Below are 17159 nucleotides of genomic sequence, written 5' to 3'. Positions count from 1 at the left end.
ATCACCAAACAATATATGCAACGCGATACCTAAAACTATGTTATTTGATTTTATTTACAACTATTAATCACGTAGGAATTACATCGTAATGTCGTTATTCTTTATTTAATCAAATTCGTGAAAAGGACAAGAAAATAAACAATATTCTCCTTGGCTGAAGTGATCAACCAAGAATTATTTAATTCAATTCTAATCTTTATTTAACGTAAGATACTATGTGGAATTGAATAATTAATTTTTTTATAAGTGATCAAACAACACTAATTAATTAATTAAGGTTCTCTTAAACAAGAAAATAAATGTGATTTAACTATGTGCTCGGGAATTAATCACTTCTCTTTGCTAGATCTCCGTTTAGAATACTTAAGGACTCCTTCTTGTTGGGGAACCTCCACTATAGTAACGAAATATAAAAAGGGGTGAGTGTTTAAGACAAGAGGGGCTAGGTTGCACAAGTTCACAAGTATTTCGCCAGAGTTTTAGGTTATTTTTTTTATCCCTTTAAGCCTCGGTTTAAACTCTTATTTATAGGGAATTATTAGGTTTAGGGTTACGAGCATTCTGCCGCAGCATGTGTACCGCGCAACAGGATGAGTTGCGCACGACATCCCAACGCAAGTGATTAGGTTGTGCTGCTATGGGCAGCGCAACTAATTGTCTTGCGCGCGGCTTTATGGTAAGATTCGATTTTATATTTTTCGTATAATTCGGAATCTTCTGCAGCGCAACTCTAGAGGTTGCTCTTGGTGTCGCGCGGAACTAAACTAGTTGCACGCGGCAGCCCAGCTCGACTGTTTGAGATGCGCGCGGCTTTTTTCTGCGGCAGCACTAAAATTTAACCTAGACGCTCCTAAATCCATCATTATTGGGTTTTAAGCACGAGCTTAAACCTAATTATCGGGTTAGTTAATTAGACCTTTGTTTTGGCTTTTATCTTTAATTTGGGCTAGTCTTTTCCATAAGTATTCTTCACTTTGACCCAACACGAAGATGGTTTTATTTATCGTCATTGCACATCCTGTCGGGTCAGGAGGCCAAAAGTAGATGTCTACATATTGAGTCTTGTATGAGCATTTCCTTGTTTAAGTTGTTTTTGCAATTTTCCTTCGAATTTAGCTCGAATTTGTTGTTTTGCTTGCTCTTTTTGTTATACTTGTTGATTATGAAGTAAATTATAGTATTGGAACTAATATTACTTTCATGAATCATATTTTTTAAAAATTTTGAATCCGAACAATGGTGTGAAGTGTACTCTTATCTTGTTTTTGCCTTGTTTGAACTTCAAGATTGTTTGGTAGACGATAATTATGTTCGAATTGTCATTATTTGTCTAAAATTAGTGATTCTTTGAGATATAATATCTTCAATTCTTTAGTTGAATCTAGCATAGGATGGATTTTACGGGTGTTAAAAGCCCCCACTTACTTAGTTAAAATGCTAGCACCATTGCCCCTAAGCATAAGTGGCATTTGACTTTTGTGTTTTGCCCTTTTGGTAGCCGTTATGCTGCTAAATTGGATCTAGAACATGTATATTATCTTAGTTTAAATCATTAGGAAGATTAAAAAACTAATAGCGAACTTTATCTATTTATATCATGGATACCCCACCGTTTGTTGATGCCGAGGAGTATCTAAGAGGTCCTGTACTTGACAAGGTAGCTTGCCCTCTCAAAGTGGGTTACACGTCATTGTGAGGAGGTTCAAGAGCGACGCGTTGGAGAAGATCGACGTCACTAGGAGGATGTGGTCTGGCAGGCTCCTCCCAGCTGGGACCATTGGTTCTTTAAGTGGGACCAAGACCATCACGTTTCGATCAGAAGTTGGCGTGGCATAGTGAGTTCTTTTGCGTCTTCATTTTTTTGTTTCTCTCTTCTTTTCTCATAAAACAACACGTAATTGTATATTCTTCGTATGTTTTTTTTAGAGTGAACCTAGCAAGTGCTTATATGGTTCTGGTGACTTGAGAGGTCGTTTCGAGAGTTTACCCGATGTGGTAAAGCAGATAGTGGAGCTTTCTGGGATCACCCCCAAGCTGGCGGCTCCTTAGGATCTATCGAATCAGCCTGCATTGTCGGCTTTCTTTTGTGTTCTAAAGTTTTGGTGAGATTCAACAAACACTTTCAACTTCCCAAAGGGAGAGATGACGGTTACTCCTTTCGATTTTTCTATGATCACGGGTTTTCTTTTCGGGGGTGAACCTGTGGCCATGGAGGTCGTAAAGGGGTCAGGCGAGAGATTGCGAGACCTTGTGGGGGACTGTCTTGCGACGACCCTTTATATGTACGCGCAGTCTTGTCCATAAATGTTTTTGCTGACGAAGTTGATCAGTAGTGTACACCTGAGCAGCTGGCTCGGATATAGATTACTCAGTAGTTATCAAGGAGAATGCTTCACTATCGGGTTACTCATTTGCTTTAGTGATTTGGGGAATGTAGGTAACTTGAGTTGGGCGGAGGTGTCGTATACCCGTATGCTTACGGCTATGGACAAGGCGACCTTGGTAATGGAATCTGGAGGTGCCTTGGAAATCCATTTGATGGCATGGTTGTATCATTGAGGTGCGTATTTTTAACTATGTTATCTATTTTAATTACAATTTTTTCCTTTCGATCTAATTATTTTTCTTTCTTTTAGGTTTAGGGGTACTCGTACCTGCCTTTCTAAGCCCCCAGGGTGCTTGGGGCGGCTCGCTTTCCTATCGACCATCGTCTGGTCACGATTAAGAAGAAGCGAGCAATTTCAGCCGACGACTTTCGCCAGAGGGTTCTTTCGGCGACTCGTGCGTCGGTGAGTATTTTAACAACGCACATGTTCGGATACGTATTTATATTTATTTTGAACAAATTTCTCATCTGCTTGCATTTTGAAGATCGATCTCCGTCCTTGGAGCTTGATCGTCGGGGTTTCTGAGGCTATCCGGTCAGGCATGGTTAACTACCATTTCTAGTCCCTTTACTAGGGATTCCCCGTGCTCTAGAAGACAGTGGCTTTGTTTTTAGGCGAGCGTGTTCTCTAGCAATCTTCGTCCGAAAAGCCTTTGGTTCCTACGGACCCTCCGATCTGGATGTTGTGTCTGGATCTCCTGTCTACCAAGAATTGTGCTCAGGCGATCCTTGGTTATCCAGCGGAGAAGCTGGTGCTACCGAATGTATCATGTCCGACATTCGTTGCATCCAAGCTAACTTCTTTTCCAGCGTTTGTTGTTGTTATTATTCTCTATTTTTATTATTATTATTTTTTTTTATTCTTTTTCTTTTAATTTGGAAAACTTTAACTCATTATTTTAATGTATTTTCAGCAAGTCAAGCAAGGTGGTTTGGTGCCACCTACAGCGGAGATCACGTATACTGATTCCTTCGGATTGGTAATTCGTGAGATTCATCCAGCGGCAGAGGATGAGGACATACCGTTTGTACCTGAGACGGTTTAGTCGGTATGTTTACTTTGTATATGTATTATTATTATTATTTATCATTTTCATAGCATATACATTTGTTTGATAATTGTCCTTGTATTGTTTTAGAACATGTTCCGCGAGAAACCGTGAACGACATGGTGAGAACTTTGCGTGCTTTCTAACCTGCTTATCGAAGAGCCCTCGTGGCAATGTTATGCCGTGATTACCAGATGGTCGCGGTAATTTTGTTTCTTCTTTCTTTTTTTCTATCAAAGTTATTACAAATTTTGTGTATTAATCTTTTTTTTTTTTAATTTTACAGGATGTACATCAGCCTTCCGAGAGTCGCGGAGCATCTTGACTTCCTTTATATATATATATTTTTTATTTATTATTTTTATTTTTAAAATTTTTTTGAGCAATAATAAAAAAAATCAGAGGGAAGGGAAAGGGTTTCCGACTTACCCCCCTAAAAAAATAACAAAAGGGAAAGGAAAGAAGAAAAAAAAAAAGAAAAAAAGAGAGCTGGAAAGAGAAAAGGAAACAAGTGTTAACAATGTTAAGCGTATGATTAGTCATAAAGTTTCGTTAATAATCTGTTATTTTGTAGTTTAAAATACGAAAATAAACCTAACAACATGTCGCGAAAGTCAAAGCGCGCGCAATTCATGAGATGCGCGCGTCGCCTGCGGGTAAAATTTCCTTTCGGGTAAAAATTGCCAAAAATTTGCTCCTCTTGGGTCCATTTAAGCGTGGCTTCGTGTATCCTCTTGATCATCTCGCATTCATTCATTAGTAGTATTGTAAAAGAGATACATTAATCTCTCTATTCTCTCTTTTTTTTTTTTTGAACAATGGTGAAAACCTTTGAGCAACGTTTGAAACAATGGGTCTTTTCCCTTTTGATTGAGGGTAAATTTTGATTTTCTTCATGCTGTTGTTAATCATTGGATTCGAATCACTATCTTTTCCTCTTCAAAGGGGGTGAAATTGTCCTATTACCTAGCGAGTTTGAGGCTCTACTAGGTTTTCCTGCAAATACTCTCCCTGTGACATATGCTCCTAACTTGTCGGATTCCAAACCTACATTTCAAATATTCTTTGGTTTGAATGATGATAATATGGCCAACATGGGAACCGAAGAAGGCGTGAATTTAGTTCAATTTATTGAACAATTTTTCGCCCCTCGTGACAACTTGACTAAACAACGTTTTAAAATTCGTGCTTTATGTTTTTGTCTTGTTGTCAATTTCTTTCTTAGGAATGGTAAAGAGTATGGAGATTTTTCTGTTGTGTCCATAGTGGAGCAAATAGAGGAGTGTCACTCACCGGCCCGACCCCTTTAGCTTAGGCGGAAACTGTTCTTTGCTTGAATAGCCTTAGAGGAGACCCTAACAAGAACGGTTTCACAGGAAATCCACTCCTATTACACGTACGTTTTTTTTTGTTTTTTTCGTCATGCTTCAGCGCAAGTAGTAAAGTTGCGTTGGTCATACTAGAGCAATCTTCTGGGATGCGTGCGGGTGGCGCACGCAACAAGATGTGATGCGCGCGCTACCTGCTTATGAAACGTCGTAATGATTTTGTTTCTTCTTTATTTTATATTTGGCTCATGAAGCGTTTGCAAATCGTTTATCAGCCACAAAATCTAGGGGCTAACGGAGTGAGAACATTCCCCAAACGTCGAATTCTCTACAAGCATAAGAGTGAAGAAGAATGGACATCGTTTTTCTTTCTTGGGGTTCCTAACATATGCTTTGTGATTCCATGGTGGAACAAAAATAATATGATTAGGAATTGTTTTGGGCCTTTCTCGTACTACTTACATTTTTCCTTACAGGGTGATGAGACAATATGGGATGAAACAAGTCATCCCCCCACAGGATTGTGATGCCCCTAAGGATGTAAACTATAAACCTGAATGAATTCTCGTTGGATGGAATATTGGTCGAGCCTTCCTGGGTTGGTAGTGAAAAATCCCACAACGAGCATTGTACTATCTTCATTTTACAAAAGCTTGGATGAAAGTGGCGGACAAAGGAGAGCTGAATAAGGCTCGATCACATAATCAAGCTGCTTTGTACATCAATTAAGCTAAGCCTTTGATGCATTTAGCCCCCACTACTCCTTCTAATGGCATAAAAAAGGGAGTGAGAAGAAAGTTAGACTTTTCCTCATCACCTAAGGCTCGTTCAAGGGAACCAAATAGGAAGGCTCCTCCAAAAACTGTGCAAAAGGATGTGAAGATTGAGGAAGGTTCACCAAATCCTCGCTAAATGGATCCAACGAAAGATAAAGGGAAAGGGAAAAGAGTCGAAAAAGCTCCTATTCGAAATTTAAAGAAGAATGTTTGGGTTAAGAGGAAGAGCGAAGGGGAAAGCTCTAAGGTTGCTGAAATCACTACGATGGAAACTATTCCTCCGTCTACTGTAACAATTGTGGATATAGTAAAACTTTAGCCTGTTACATAGTTATTAGTAGTTTGAATTTGATTAAAGTGTAATCACTACTATGTTTTATTTTTATTAATTACTATCGAGTTCAATGATGTTTTCTTTAATTTTGAATGAAATGAAAAATGAGCTCTTTTTTTTTATATATATGACTGAATCATAAAGATTGCCCACATATTCGTATCACGAAATCAGGTCTTTGTGTAATTCTTGCAAAAATAAATTTTATTATATATTTCCTTTAATAAAATTTTCTTTGATTCCCTTTGTAGAAATTAAATGAAAAATTAATCAAACTTTGTTTAACAACTTAAATAAAAGTTTAATTTTTGTTTTTCGAGTATATGATGTTTGAGAAACGCCCCTTTTTTATCGCTAGTAAAAATCAAAATTTTATTCGAATGTAAAATTTAGGATTCGTAGTTTGTCATCAGGTGGCGCGCGTAACATCCAAGGTTGCGCGTGCCTGTCGCGCGCATCTGACTTAGTCCCCCCAAGTGTGATTGTTTAAAAAATTTCTTTATTTTTTAATTATTTTTTTAATCATATTATTACCCCCCAAGTGTGAAGATGTTTTTTCGTGATGTTCGAAAAAATATGAACACTTTGAATGGTATGTGGTTTTTTATTACGCCCAAGTGTTATGATCTTTACCGTGTTATTACCCCCCCCCCCCAAGAATCTTTATTTGAATGCTAAATATTTTATTGTTAATGAATGAACGAGTTTATCAAGAACTCATATGTAATATTTTTTTAAGTCGATTAATGTTTATTAATTGGCTAAATTCATCACCACTAATATCCATTTATATGACAGCTCCTCCTAATAGAATTTTGATTACTCGGTATGGTCCTATCCAATTAGGTATGAATTTCCATCTTTGATCAGTTGGTAGACCCCTAAACCTTTTAGTACAAAATCACCTTCTCTAATAATTCGGGGTCGTACCCTTTTGTTAAAGTGGTGGACAATGCGTCGTTGGTAGACTTGTACATGACGCAAAGCTCTTAATTGTCGTTCATCGAGAAATAAAAGCTCTTCATACCTCGCTCTTACCCATTCAGCTTTTGGTAGCTTACTTTTCATGACGATGCTTAGCGATGGTATTTCCAGTTGAACCGCGTCTATTTCGAAAACTAAAGAGTATGGAATTACTCCTATTGATGTTCGTATGGACGTTTTATAACCCCATAGAGCGAAATTTAGTTTATTCGGCATGTCATTATAATTTTCTGCCATTTCTTTATGATGACTATTATGTTTTAATTTGTGGATTCTACAGCTCCGTTCATTTCAGGTTTGTATGGAGATGAGTGATGATGATGTTTTACTTTATAACCAGCTAATGATGGTCTCAACTTCTTCTTTGAATTTAGATCCCTGGTCACTAATCGGTTCATGTGAAACTCCGTATAAACAAAATATGTTTCGTTTAAGAAACTTTGCTACATGTTTAGAAGTGATATTCACGTAACAAGCAGCTTCAATTCACTTAGTAAAGTAATCGATACTAGTACGTACTCGTGTCCTCCTGTTCCTATTGGAGAAATTTTCCTTAAAGACGGGACGCCGGGAGTGGAGCAAAATATTCTCCTATCGTGATTTTGCTATCAAATGGATCATCCCATGGTGGAAAATTGAGAATATGGTTGGTGTCAACAAGCTACCCTTTTGTCGTCTTTCTAGCTTATCCAAGATGAATTTTTATTACCTTTCTAGGATAAAATGACAGAACTGCCCTGCTCAAACCATTCATTCTAGAGATCTTCGTCGTCCTTATGAATTCCCTATTTCTAATGAAGTAGAGAGGTTTGACACTTATTGGAGTGCTAGGCCTTTATTGGAAGTTGTTACCAAAAAGGTTCCTCATTCTTTGTCCAAGGATGTGAAACATTGGTTAATTAATAAGCCTAAAAAGGATAGGAAGAAAGATAAAAGTAGAGCCAATGTGAAGAATCGTTTGGGTGATAAAATAGCTCCTGTTAAGGAACGCTTAGGTGGAACAGTTGAGTTCAAAACACCTATGACGCCTAAGAAGAAAGATACTACTAAAGGTAAAGAGAAAAGAAAAACTGACTATACAGAAAAGAAGATTTGGGTAGAGGCGAAACATGGTGTATTGGCTAAGGGAGAGACTTTTTACACCAAAATTGAATGTAGATCTTCTAAAGGATGCCTACTAGCAAAAGTAATGGACGATGAAAAAGATGCTGACATGAATTGGAAAAGAGCAAACAAGAGAATAAAGAATAGAGCATCGCTTAACTTTCAACTTATTAGACAAAATTAATTTTTAAGTCAATTTAATTTTTGAAGCTTTTATTTATATTCCATCAATAATGTAATTTTTTACTTTATTTTATTAACGCAATTTTAAGCTTTTTAAATTAAATCAACATTTACATTATAGTTGCCATTAAAGTAATGAAAAAATATAATTATTTTTCTGGAAATATTCGAGTCCAGAAGTCGAAAATTTCATAAATTCACCGAAATTCGCCCAGTTTAATGCGAAAAAATTGGCGTCACAATTTAAGTCTGTCGCGAGACGCTGGTCGTCATCTCTTAGCGTTGTCCTCGCCTCCACACGATGCTGCTCGTCATCATCGCCAGACGCTGCTGTTGTCGACTGATGCGGACTTCTGTCATCAAGCGATAACTTTCCTGGGATGCGTTTGCAAATTTTCGCGCTAATTTCTCTGAGTTGATTTGCTGGAATGCGAGTTATATAAAAATTAAAGTGACCGCACCCTATAAGGGTTGCCTACGTATCCTTTGCTAAGGAATTAGGCCAAACATAGCTCTGTTGAGTGTCCTACTCAAGTCATTATGGGTAGTACCTCTTAAGTTGGTCAAGATTTGTCGTGTTTGAGAACTCATTGTCGTCCATATCATTTAGTTTTGCGGCTCCTCTTGATAGGATTGTTTAGACAATATATGGCCTAGATCAATTGGGTTTAAAACATTTTTCCTTAATGTTATTAGGACCAAGTCACCTACTTTTATATTCCTTGTCTTTACTTTCTTGTTGAAGTGCCTGACCATAAGAGTATGATAACATTGAGTATGATGTAAAGCCTCTACATCAAGTAGAATTAGCTCTTCATATCTCGCTCTAGTCCATTCTACTTCATCGAGTTTACTTTCTAACACGATGCGTAGAGAAGGTATTTCTAGCTTTACAGGTTGTACGACATCCATTCCATAGACTAAGGAAAATGGCGTATTCCTTGTTGATGTCCGAATTGACGTGCGAGAACCCCACAGAGCAAAGTGGAGTTTGTCAGGCTAATCTTTGTACTTTTTTGTCATCTTCTCGATGATTTTATTTAAAATTTTTTTTAGCTGCCTAAACGGCACCATTTTCCTTAGATCTATATTGAGACGAATGATGATGTTTAATACCATATTTTTGTAACAATTCTTTACATTCTGCTTGAAAGTGAGTTTCATCGCACTTATCATTTCATGTGGGACACCATATCGACAAATGATGTTTCTTTCGATAAAGAGTGCTACATGCTTTGCAGTGAATTTGGCATATGATTTTGTTTCAATCCATTTAGTGATGTAATCAATTGCTACTAATATATATTCATCGCCTCCTTTTACTGGAGGAGTAATTCTTCCAATGATGTATATTCCACATGTTTAGAATGGCCATGGTTATGTGTAGGTGTAAAGGAGAGATGGAGGAACATGTTACAAGATAGCATATATTTGGTATTTAGGGTTTCTTTTGACATATTGATGACAGTCCCTATTCATGGTAGTCCAATAATATCCTTGGAGCATTATCTTTTTTACTAGCATTTTGCCATTTATGTGTGTTCCACATACCATTTTGGGAACTATTCTCATAGACCTTTGGGCTTCCTTTTTGCCTACACATAGAAGAGCTCGACCTTTAGGTACCCTTTTGTGTAACTCGTTGTTAATGAGTACATATTGGGAAGCTAAAAGTCTTAAGGCTCGTTTTGCTCTTTAGTCAGCATGGGGTGAATATTCTCCCTTTGTGACATAGTTGAGAATGTTTGTTTACTAAGGTTCGTCCTCTTCTTCTTCTTCCTCTTGGGTTATTTCGTCATCCTCTTTTGCTTGGATATAAGCCGGTTTGTGACTTTTTTTTCTATTGTTAAGGGCATTTGCTCAATTTCCGTAGGAATCCTAACCATTAAGGCTAGTCTTGCCAAGGTATTAGCAAATTAATTTTCCTCTCTAGGTAGATATGTGTATTCTACCTTTTCTAGTTGATTTGTGAGAGTTTCTAAGTAGGTTTGGTAAGGGGCCAAGCTTTCACTCATTACTTTCCATCTCAACGAAATTTGATTGATGATCAATGAAGAATCTTTGAAAATTCAAAGTTTCTTTACTCCCAACGTCAATGTTGTTTCGAGGCCTACCACGCATGCTTCGTATTCTATAGCGTTGTTGGTAATGTCGAAATCTAGCTTTATGGAGATTGGAACACGTTCTTCTTTAGGTGAAACTAATAGTACTCCTACACCACATCCCTTTTGGTTTGAGGCTCCATTGAAGTAGAGATTCTAAGTATCATCTTATGTGACCATCAAGTGTTCATCTAGAAAATCATTCTCATGTATAGGCGTGGAATCTTCTATTGGAAAATCCACTAAGAAATCTTAAACCACGAATCCTTTAATAGCGTTTTGAGGCATGAACCTTACATCAAATTGGGCTAAGTTGACTATCCTTCTTGATATTCGCCCATTTAGTGTAGATTTCTCAAAAAGATACTTGAGTGGATCCATTAGAAACACTATGATGACCGTATGAACGAGCATGTAATGTCTTGACTTGGTTGTGGCCCACACCAATGTGAGGCAAAATTTCTCAAGTGGTGTGTAGTGTATTTCATACTCGAGCATCTTTTTGCTTAGATAGTAGATGACATTCTCCTTTCCTTGTACTTCTTATGTAAGCATAGCCTCCATTGACTTTTTGCTGACTGTTAAGTACAACCTAAGAGGGATTCCTGGGAGTGTTTGTGTTAATAAAAGGAGGGTTAGCGAGATAGGCTTTGATCTTCTCAAAGGATTCATTGCCCCATATTACTGGCATGTTCTTTTTAAGCATCTTGAAATATTGGTTCACATATCGTTGTCAATTTAAACATGAACCTACTTATGTATTGTAACCGACCAATGAATCCCCAAATTTGCTTTTCGGTTTTAGGCGATTGCATTGACATGATTGCTTTGATCTTGGTTGGGTCTATCTCTATTCCTCTAGAGCTAATGACATAACCCAAGAGCTTTCCTAAGGTGACTCCAAAAGCAAACTTTGATGGGTTTAACCTCATGTTATATTTTCTTAACCTTTCAAAGAATTTTCTTAGAGCTACCAAATGCCCTAGTCGATTCTTTGATTTCATAATCATGTGATGAGTGTCATTTATAGCACTCATTTGGTTCTTTTTATTTCATGTTATTTCATTTGATTTCATGTTATTCTATAGCTCTTTTACTTAGCTTTTCCTTAATTTTACTCTTTATTTCTTTTAGTTTGTATTTTCTTAGTTCATTCTTTATGCATTTCTTGGTTTATTTTATTATTTTCTCATTTATTTGCTTATTTTCCTTTATTTTTCAGGTTATGGTCTTTATCCAAGTTTCCCGAGGCCTCTTCCCAAGTTTGGCATTGATTAGGATATCTAATGTTCCCCATTTAAAGCTCAAGCATGGAGTAGTGCAAGTTCTTAAGTCCTTAAGCTGTGCATTCAAGCCGTGGGGGAGTGATTTCTAGTGTTGAACCCACAAACATGGAGTTTAGAAACTGCAAGGTCCCGTGTTTATCAAGAGCATTAAGTGGAATGCACGAGGAGCATCGACATGATAGGAAAGAAGGCAGCCCTGTTCCCAAGCGCGGGCGCGTGCGGCTATGTCGCGGTCGCGCAGTCTGGTGGCGAGGGCGCGTCTGTATGGGTCTCTGTTCCGTACCCAGATTTTCGCGGCCGCGTTCTCTCTTATAGTTAGCTGCGCCTGCACGGGTTTATTTGGGGGAAGATCTAACTAATTTCTCTTAGTTAGTTTGACTATATATAAATTTCCTTTCTATTTTTAAAGGGAGTTCAATTTTTTAGAAATTAGAATAGAACTAAGTTAGATTTTGTAGAGAGAGAAGTTCTTGATTGATGATTGAAGATTTATGATTCCAAGTGTTTTTCTCCATTGAATTGAAGCAAGTTTGTAAGGATTTCTTTACTTTAATGCAATCTTAGTTTTGATCTTATTTTCTTTATTTATTGTTCAAGTTGATTGATTTTTTAATTGGTTTATTTTTTATTAATATGATGATGATTAATTTTTCGTTTAGTTTTGATATTGAATTCCATGAGTAGTGAGTAGTTTTCTTGCTAGGGAAATGGTGAAGCATATATGAGTAATGGATTTATGCTAATTGGGGGAAATTTATGGAGTTGATGTTGTGATTAAATTGGTTGATTGATATGTGCATGTGTGTGTTTAATTTAGGAGTGATCAACCTAAGTTTCACATAATAGATTGCATTGTTGGTTCACATTGATACGGAAAATTGATTTGTGGTTTACATTTGTCAATTGAGTAGGTTTGCATGTTTCCTAGCTAGAGTCTCTCGTAGTTTGCGCTAGTTTTACCTCTAGGAGATTAGCCTACCATACTCTCTTGATTGCTTAATCGATTTTCCCTCACAACACTTCACTTAGTCATCTCCAATCCCAATTAGTTGAATTAATTACGAGTTTATGTGGATCCATACTCTAGTGCTTGATAAATATGATTTCATTTCTATTGTTTGATTGGTAGAATAGACGCACCTCACTTCATTGCTTTGAAATAGCTTAGCTTTGACATTAGCATTCACCGCCTATTCCTAGTTGTTCGACCCCGACTTACTCTATGCTAAGTATAGGGGTGTGTTGACAGATTACAAATTGTGTTTTGACCGAGGGTAAATGAGTTTTCAACGATTTAGTCTCGCCCTAGATAAAAAATGGCGTCGTTGCCGGGGAATGGCGTAGATGTTTGCTATTGTTGTTGAGTCTATTTCACTAAAATTTGAAAATACAAAAAGATTTTTCTCATTTGGATACATTTGTAGCCGTGTTACGTTACTAATATTTCCCTTTGAGTTTGTATGGGCAAGGTAACATAGGAGATATCCCAAGGGTTACATTGAAGGAATCGGGTACTCCGTGTGGATACAAGTATGAGAGCGGGATTGCTCTTTTATTGATCCCGGATAGAGACTTTGAAATCAAACCGGCAATGATAACCTTGATTGAAAGGCGGGAATATAGTGGAGGAGTGAATGAGATCCCCCTAAATCAACTTAAGAAATTTGAGAAATATTGCAACACAATTAAGGTGAATAGATAGGGTAGCTCAAGAATTCATAAGGCTTAAGCTATTTCCTTTTTATCTAATTGGAAGGGCTCAAGAAAGGCTCGATAAGGAAGTGAAGCCTGATTCTTTGAGAACTTGGGATGAAGTCACCAAAAATTCTTTTGTAGTTTCTTCCCTCAAAAGATTCGATGGAGGCAAGAGCTTTGATTCAAGGTTTCAAGCAAAAATCTAGTAAAAGCCTTTTTGAAGCATGGGAGAGATACAAAGAGTATCAACGTGAGTGTCCTCACCATGGGATCCCCACTTACCTAATCATTCAAATTTGTTATGGCGGTTTGAGTCCTCAAGGGAGGGCAAGTCTAGATGCCGGAGCCAGAGGCCGAATCATAAATAAGACCGAGGAAGAGGTTGTAGGTATCATTGAGGATGTAGTTAGAAACTACATGGAATGGCAAGATGGTGAGAAGGAGTCGATAAACAAGAGTAGTACAATGGGATGCTCAATGGAATAACTCAATGCTATCAACAATTTGTCGACTCAAATTTCAGGTTAGGAAAGGAGGTAGAGTATATCAAGTATAAGCTCGAGAGCGCAACCTCACAAGCACCAATTCTTCCCTCCCAAGTTAGGGGGAGAGGTACTTCTTCCTCTAACTCTCTTCTTCTTATTGCATGATTAGAGAATGTTTGTTTTGTGATAAATTTGTGTAAAATGAATGACCGTGATGCTTATTTTGCCCTTATGTTCCTTGTAATTAATATGTTGGGAGTGAGAATGAATATATGAACTTAGTTGCTAATAACAATGTTGGACCGAGATTTGATGCTCTAAGGAATGTTGGAAGTAGGAATTATCACAACCACATGAACTATGACTATTATAACCAAAATGGCGGTTATAAAAACCATGGAATCCAAGGGAATTGTGGTAACTATAACAACCATAGTTATAATGGTCAAAGTAATGGCCAAGGATATGGGGACTATAACCAAGGTTATGGTAACCATAATCACGACAGTGGCAAAAATCAATGTAGAGGTAATTGGAACAATCAAAGTAGGGGAAATTTCCAATCTAATGTTCAAAAAGATGCCCTACTTGGATTTATTTCGAATACCCAAGAGCATAGTTATAATTTTTATGATCAATCATTTTCCTCTAAGAGTTTCTTTGAAGGTGTCATAGAGAGGGAAGCCAAATTGTTGAACACTTACATGACCCTAAGCAATGAGTAATTCAATTACATGTTAACATTCCATAAGGGGTTGGTTACCCAAATATTTCAATTGGATAGTGAGTTTAAGGAATTTACAAATCTTTCTTCTTTGATTTCAGTACTTCACCAAGCTTTGATCTTAAGAGCCCTATGAATGCTATTGTGACTAGAAGTGGTAGGGTCCTTAAGAGTGAAATCTCTAAGAAGAGACAAGACAATAGCCAGTCTCAGACCAAAGATTCGTTGAACAGGTTGAGAAAAAGTCAAGGAAAAGAAAGCGCAAAGAATAACACGAGGAGAAGGAAAAAGAGAAGCTGGCTATGGAAAATTTTGAGCCCGCAAAGGAAGAGATGGCTAGACCACTTCCCAACGAGGAGAATACAATCGAGCACACAGAAGGTGATCCTTCAAGAATAGTAAAAATCGGAAAGGACATTGATCCTGGAGTGGGGGCGCACCTCAGAGAAATACTGAGGAAGAACAAGAGCATCTTTGCATTTTTAGTAGATCAGATGCCTAGAATTGACCCTGCAGTCATGGTCCAAAGGCTGAATGTGAAGGAAGATGTTAAGGCAGTATTAAACGAAGATTCTCCACGGAAAAAAATAAGGCAATCTAGGAAGAAGCAGAAAAACTCCTGGAGGCTTGATTAATTGAGCCCTACAATTACCTGGAGTGGCTAGCCATTATGGTAATGGTGAAGAAGGAAAATAGATAGTGGAGGATGTGTGTTGATTCTACAAATCTCAACAAAGCATGCCCAAAAGAATGTTACCCGCTGCTGGGAATCGATCAGCTGGTAGATTCAACCAGCGGGCACGCCCTGCTAAGCTTCATGGATGCCTTCTCAGGATACCATCAAATTAGTTTACGCAACCCTAACTGGCAGAACACTGCATTCATCATCAAGGGGGTAGTGTACAATTACATATCTACGCTCTTCGTGTTGAAGAATGCTGGAGCTACTTTTTAGAAGATAATGGATAAAGTGTTCATGCACCAGAAGGGCAGGAATGTTGAGGTATACGTTGACAACTCAATTGTCAAGAGCGTCATGCAGGCAGGACATATCATGGAATTGGAGGAAACATTTGCCACCCTGAACAAGTATAATATCAAGCTCAACCCGAAGAAATGTGTCTTCGGGGTGAGCTCGGGAAAATTCTTAGGCTTCTTGATCAGCGAGAGAGGGATTGACGAGAATCCGGAGAAGGTTGAAGCAGTCTTTAGTTTTCTTGAGGCTAAGTGCATTAAGGATATCATGCGGCTAACAGGCAGAATGGCCGCACTAACTAGGTTCATCAGCAAGTCAGCCGACAAAACTTTACCGTTCTACCAGCAACTAAAAGGAAACCGGGAATTCAAGAGGGGAGCCGTAGAAAAATAAGCCTTTAAGGGCATCAAAGAGCATCTAACTAATCTCCCAACAATGATCAGCCCGAAGCTGAGAGAAAAATTGTAGTTGTACATTTCTTCGTTAATTCAAATAATCGCAGTCGTTCTCCTGGTAGAAAGATAAAAGCAACAAAGGCCAATATACATTGTAAGCCACATGTTGTCCGAGGCTGTGCATAGGTACTCGTTGGTGGAGAAATTGTCTTTTGCGGTGGTAACAACATCTAGGAAGCTGAAACCATATTTCGACTCGCACATAATATAAATCCTCACAAATCACCCACTGGAAAAACCATTGCAAAAAATGGATGCATCGGGTAGACTCTTGAAATGGGCCATTGAACTCTTAGAGTATGAGTTCGAGGTCAAGCCTAGGGCATCTATAAAAGCACAAGCCTTAGCAGATTTTATTGTGGAAGCCTCTTACGAAGAGAATGAAGATGACATTGGAATCTGGAAGGTGGAAGTAGATAGATCATCAGCCCAAACTGGGAGCGGAGCCAGGATTATAATGACATCCCCAGAGGGAAATGTATTCGATTATGCCATTAAGTTCAAATTCAAGGCATCAAACAACGAGGCAGAATACGAGGCAGCATTGGCAGGCCTACGTTTGAGTATTGTAGCCGGGGCCAAGAAAGTCCATCTGCAGACTGACTCTCAACTTGTAGCCACTCAGCTGAAGGGGGATTATGAGATTAGGGAATCCACAATGCTGAAGTATGTAACCAAGGTAAAGGAGTTGGCAGCTCAGCTAGTCCACTTCCAGTGGGACTTGGTCCCTAGAGCGGGAAACTACCAAGCTGATGCGCTATCAAAGTTAACTAGTTCCACCCTACAGATCCTCACAAGGACAGTGATGGTGGAAGTCCTGGAGGAAAGCAATATTGCTGAAAAAGAGCAGGTAAATTGTATCGGGCAACAACGAGCTTGGTTCACAGATATAATGGCATATAAAGTTCACGGCTCGCTGCCGGACGACGAAGTGCAATCTAAGAAATCTAAGAAAGACGCTAACTAGTACGTGGTAATGAATGGGGAGCTAACCAAAAAGGGCTTCTCTAAACAACTGCTATGGTGTATCCCAGAGTGGGAGCCGGAGAAGATCATGGAAGAAGCACACTCAGGAATATGTGTCAACCACATCAATGGAAAAGCCTTAGGAGTAGAAGTTCTCATAAGGGGTGCATACTAGCCAATTCTGACACAAGACGCTTTAGCATATGTGAAAAAGTGTGACAAGTGTCAAAAATATTCCCCAGTCATAAACCAACCAATAAATGATCTAACTCCAATCCTCAGCTCGATCCCGTTTGCTCAATGAGGAATGGACATATTGGGACCCT

At 38.3% G+C, this 17159-nt stretch overlaps 1 protein-coding gene and 1 non-coding gene across 2 annotated transcripts; one reads left to right on the top strand and one right to left on the bottom strand.

Annotated features, from left to right (window-relative positions):
* Nucleotides 1-13393: 13393 nt before the first annotated feature.
* LOC145607062 (small nucleolar RNA R71) lies at nt 13394-13499 on the bottom strand. Its single transcript, XR_014105493.1, has one exon. It is a non-coding gene; the product is annotated as a small nucleolar RNA R71 (small nucleolar RNA).
* Nucleotides 13500-16117: 2618 nt separating this feature from the next.
* Nucleotides 16118-16834, top strand: LOC145574323 (uncharacterized). The gene has a single exon (XM_081632082.1). The coding sequence runs from the start codon at nt 16118-16120 to the stop codon at nt 16832-16834; it is 717 nt and encodes a 238-aa protein (XP_081488208.1).
* The last annotated feature ends 325 nt before the right edge of the window (nt 16835-17159 follow it).

This window comes from Chenopodium album, chromosome 2, assembly GCF_948465745.1.
Source record: "Chenopodium album chromosome 2, dcCheAlbu1.1, whole genome shotgun sequence".
Taxonomy (NCBI): Eukaryota; Viridiplantae; Streptophyta; class Magnoliopsida; order Caryophyllales; family Amaranthaceae; genus Chenopodium; species Chenopodium album.
Note: the sequence above shows the minus strand (reverse complement) of the source record. Positions and strands in the feature narration are given on the sequence as shown.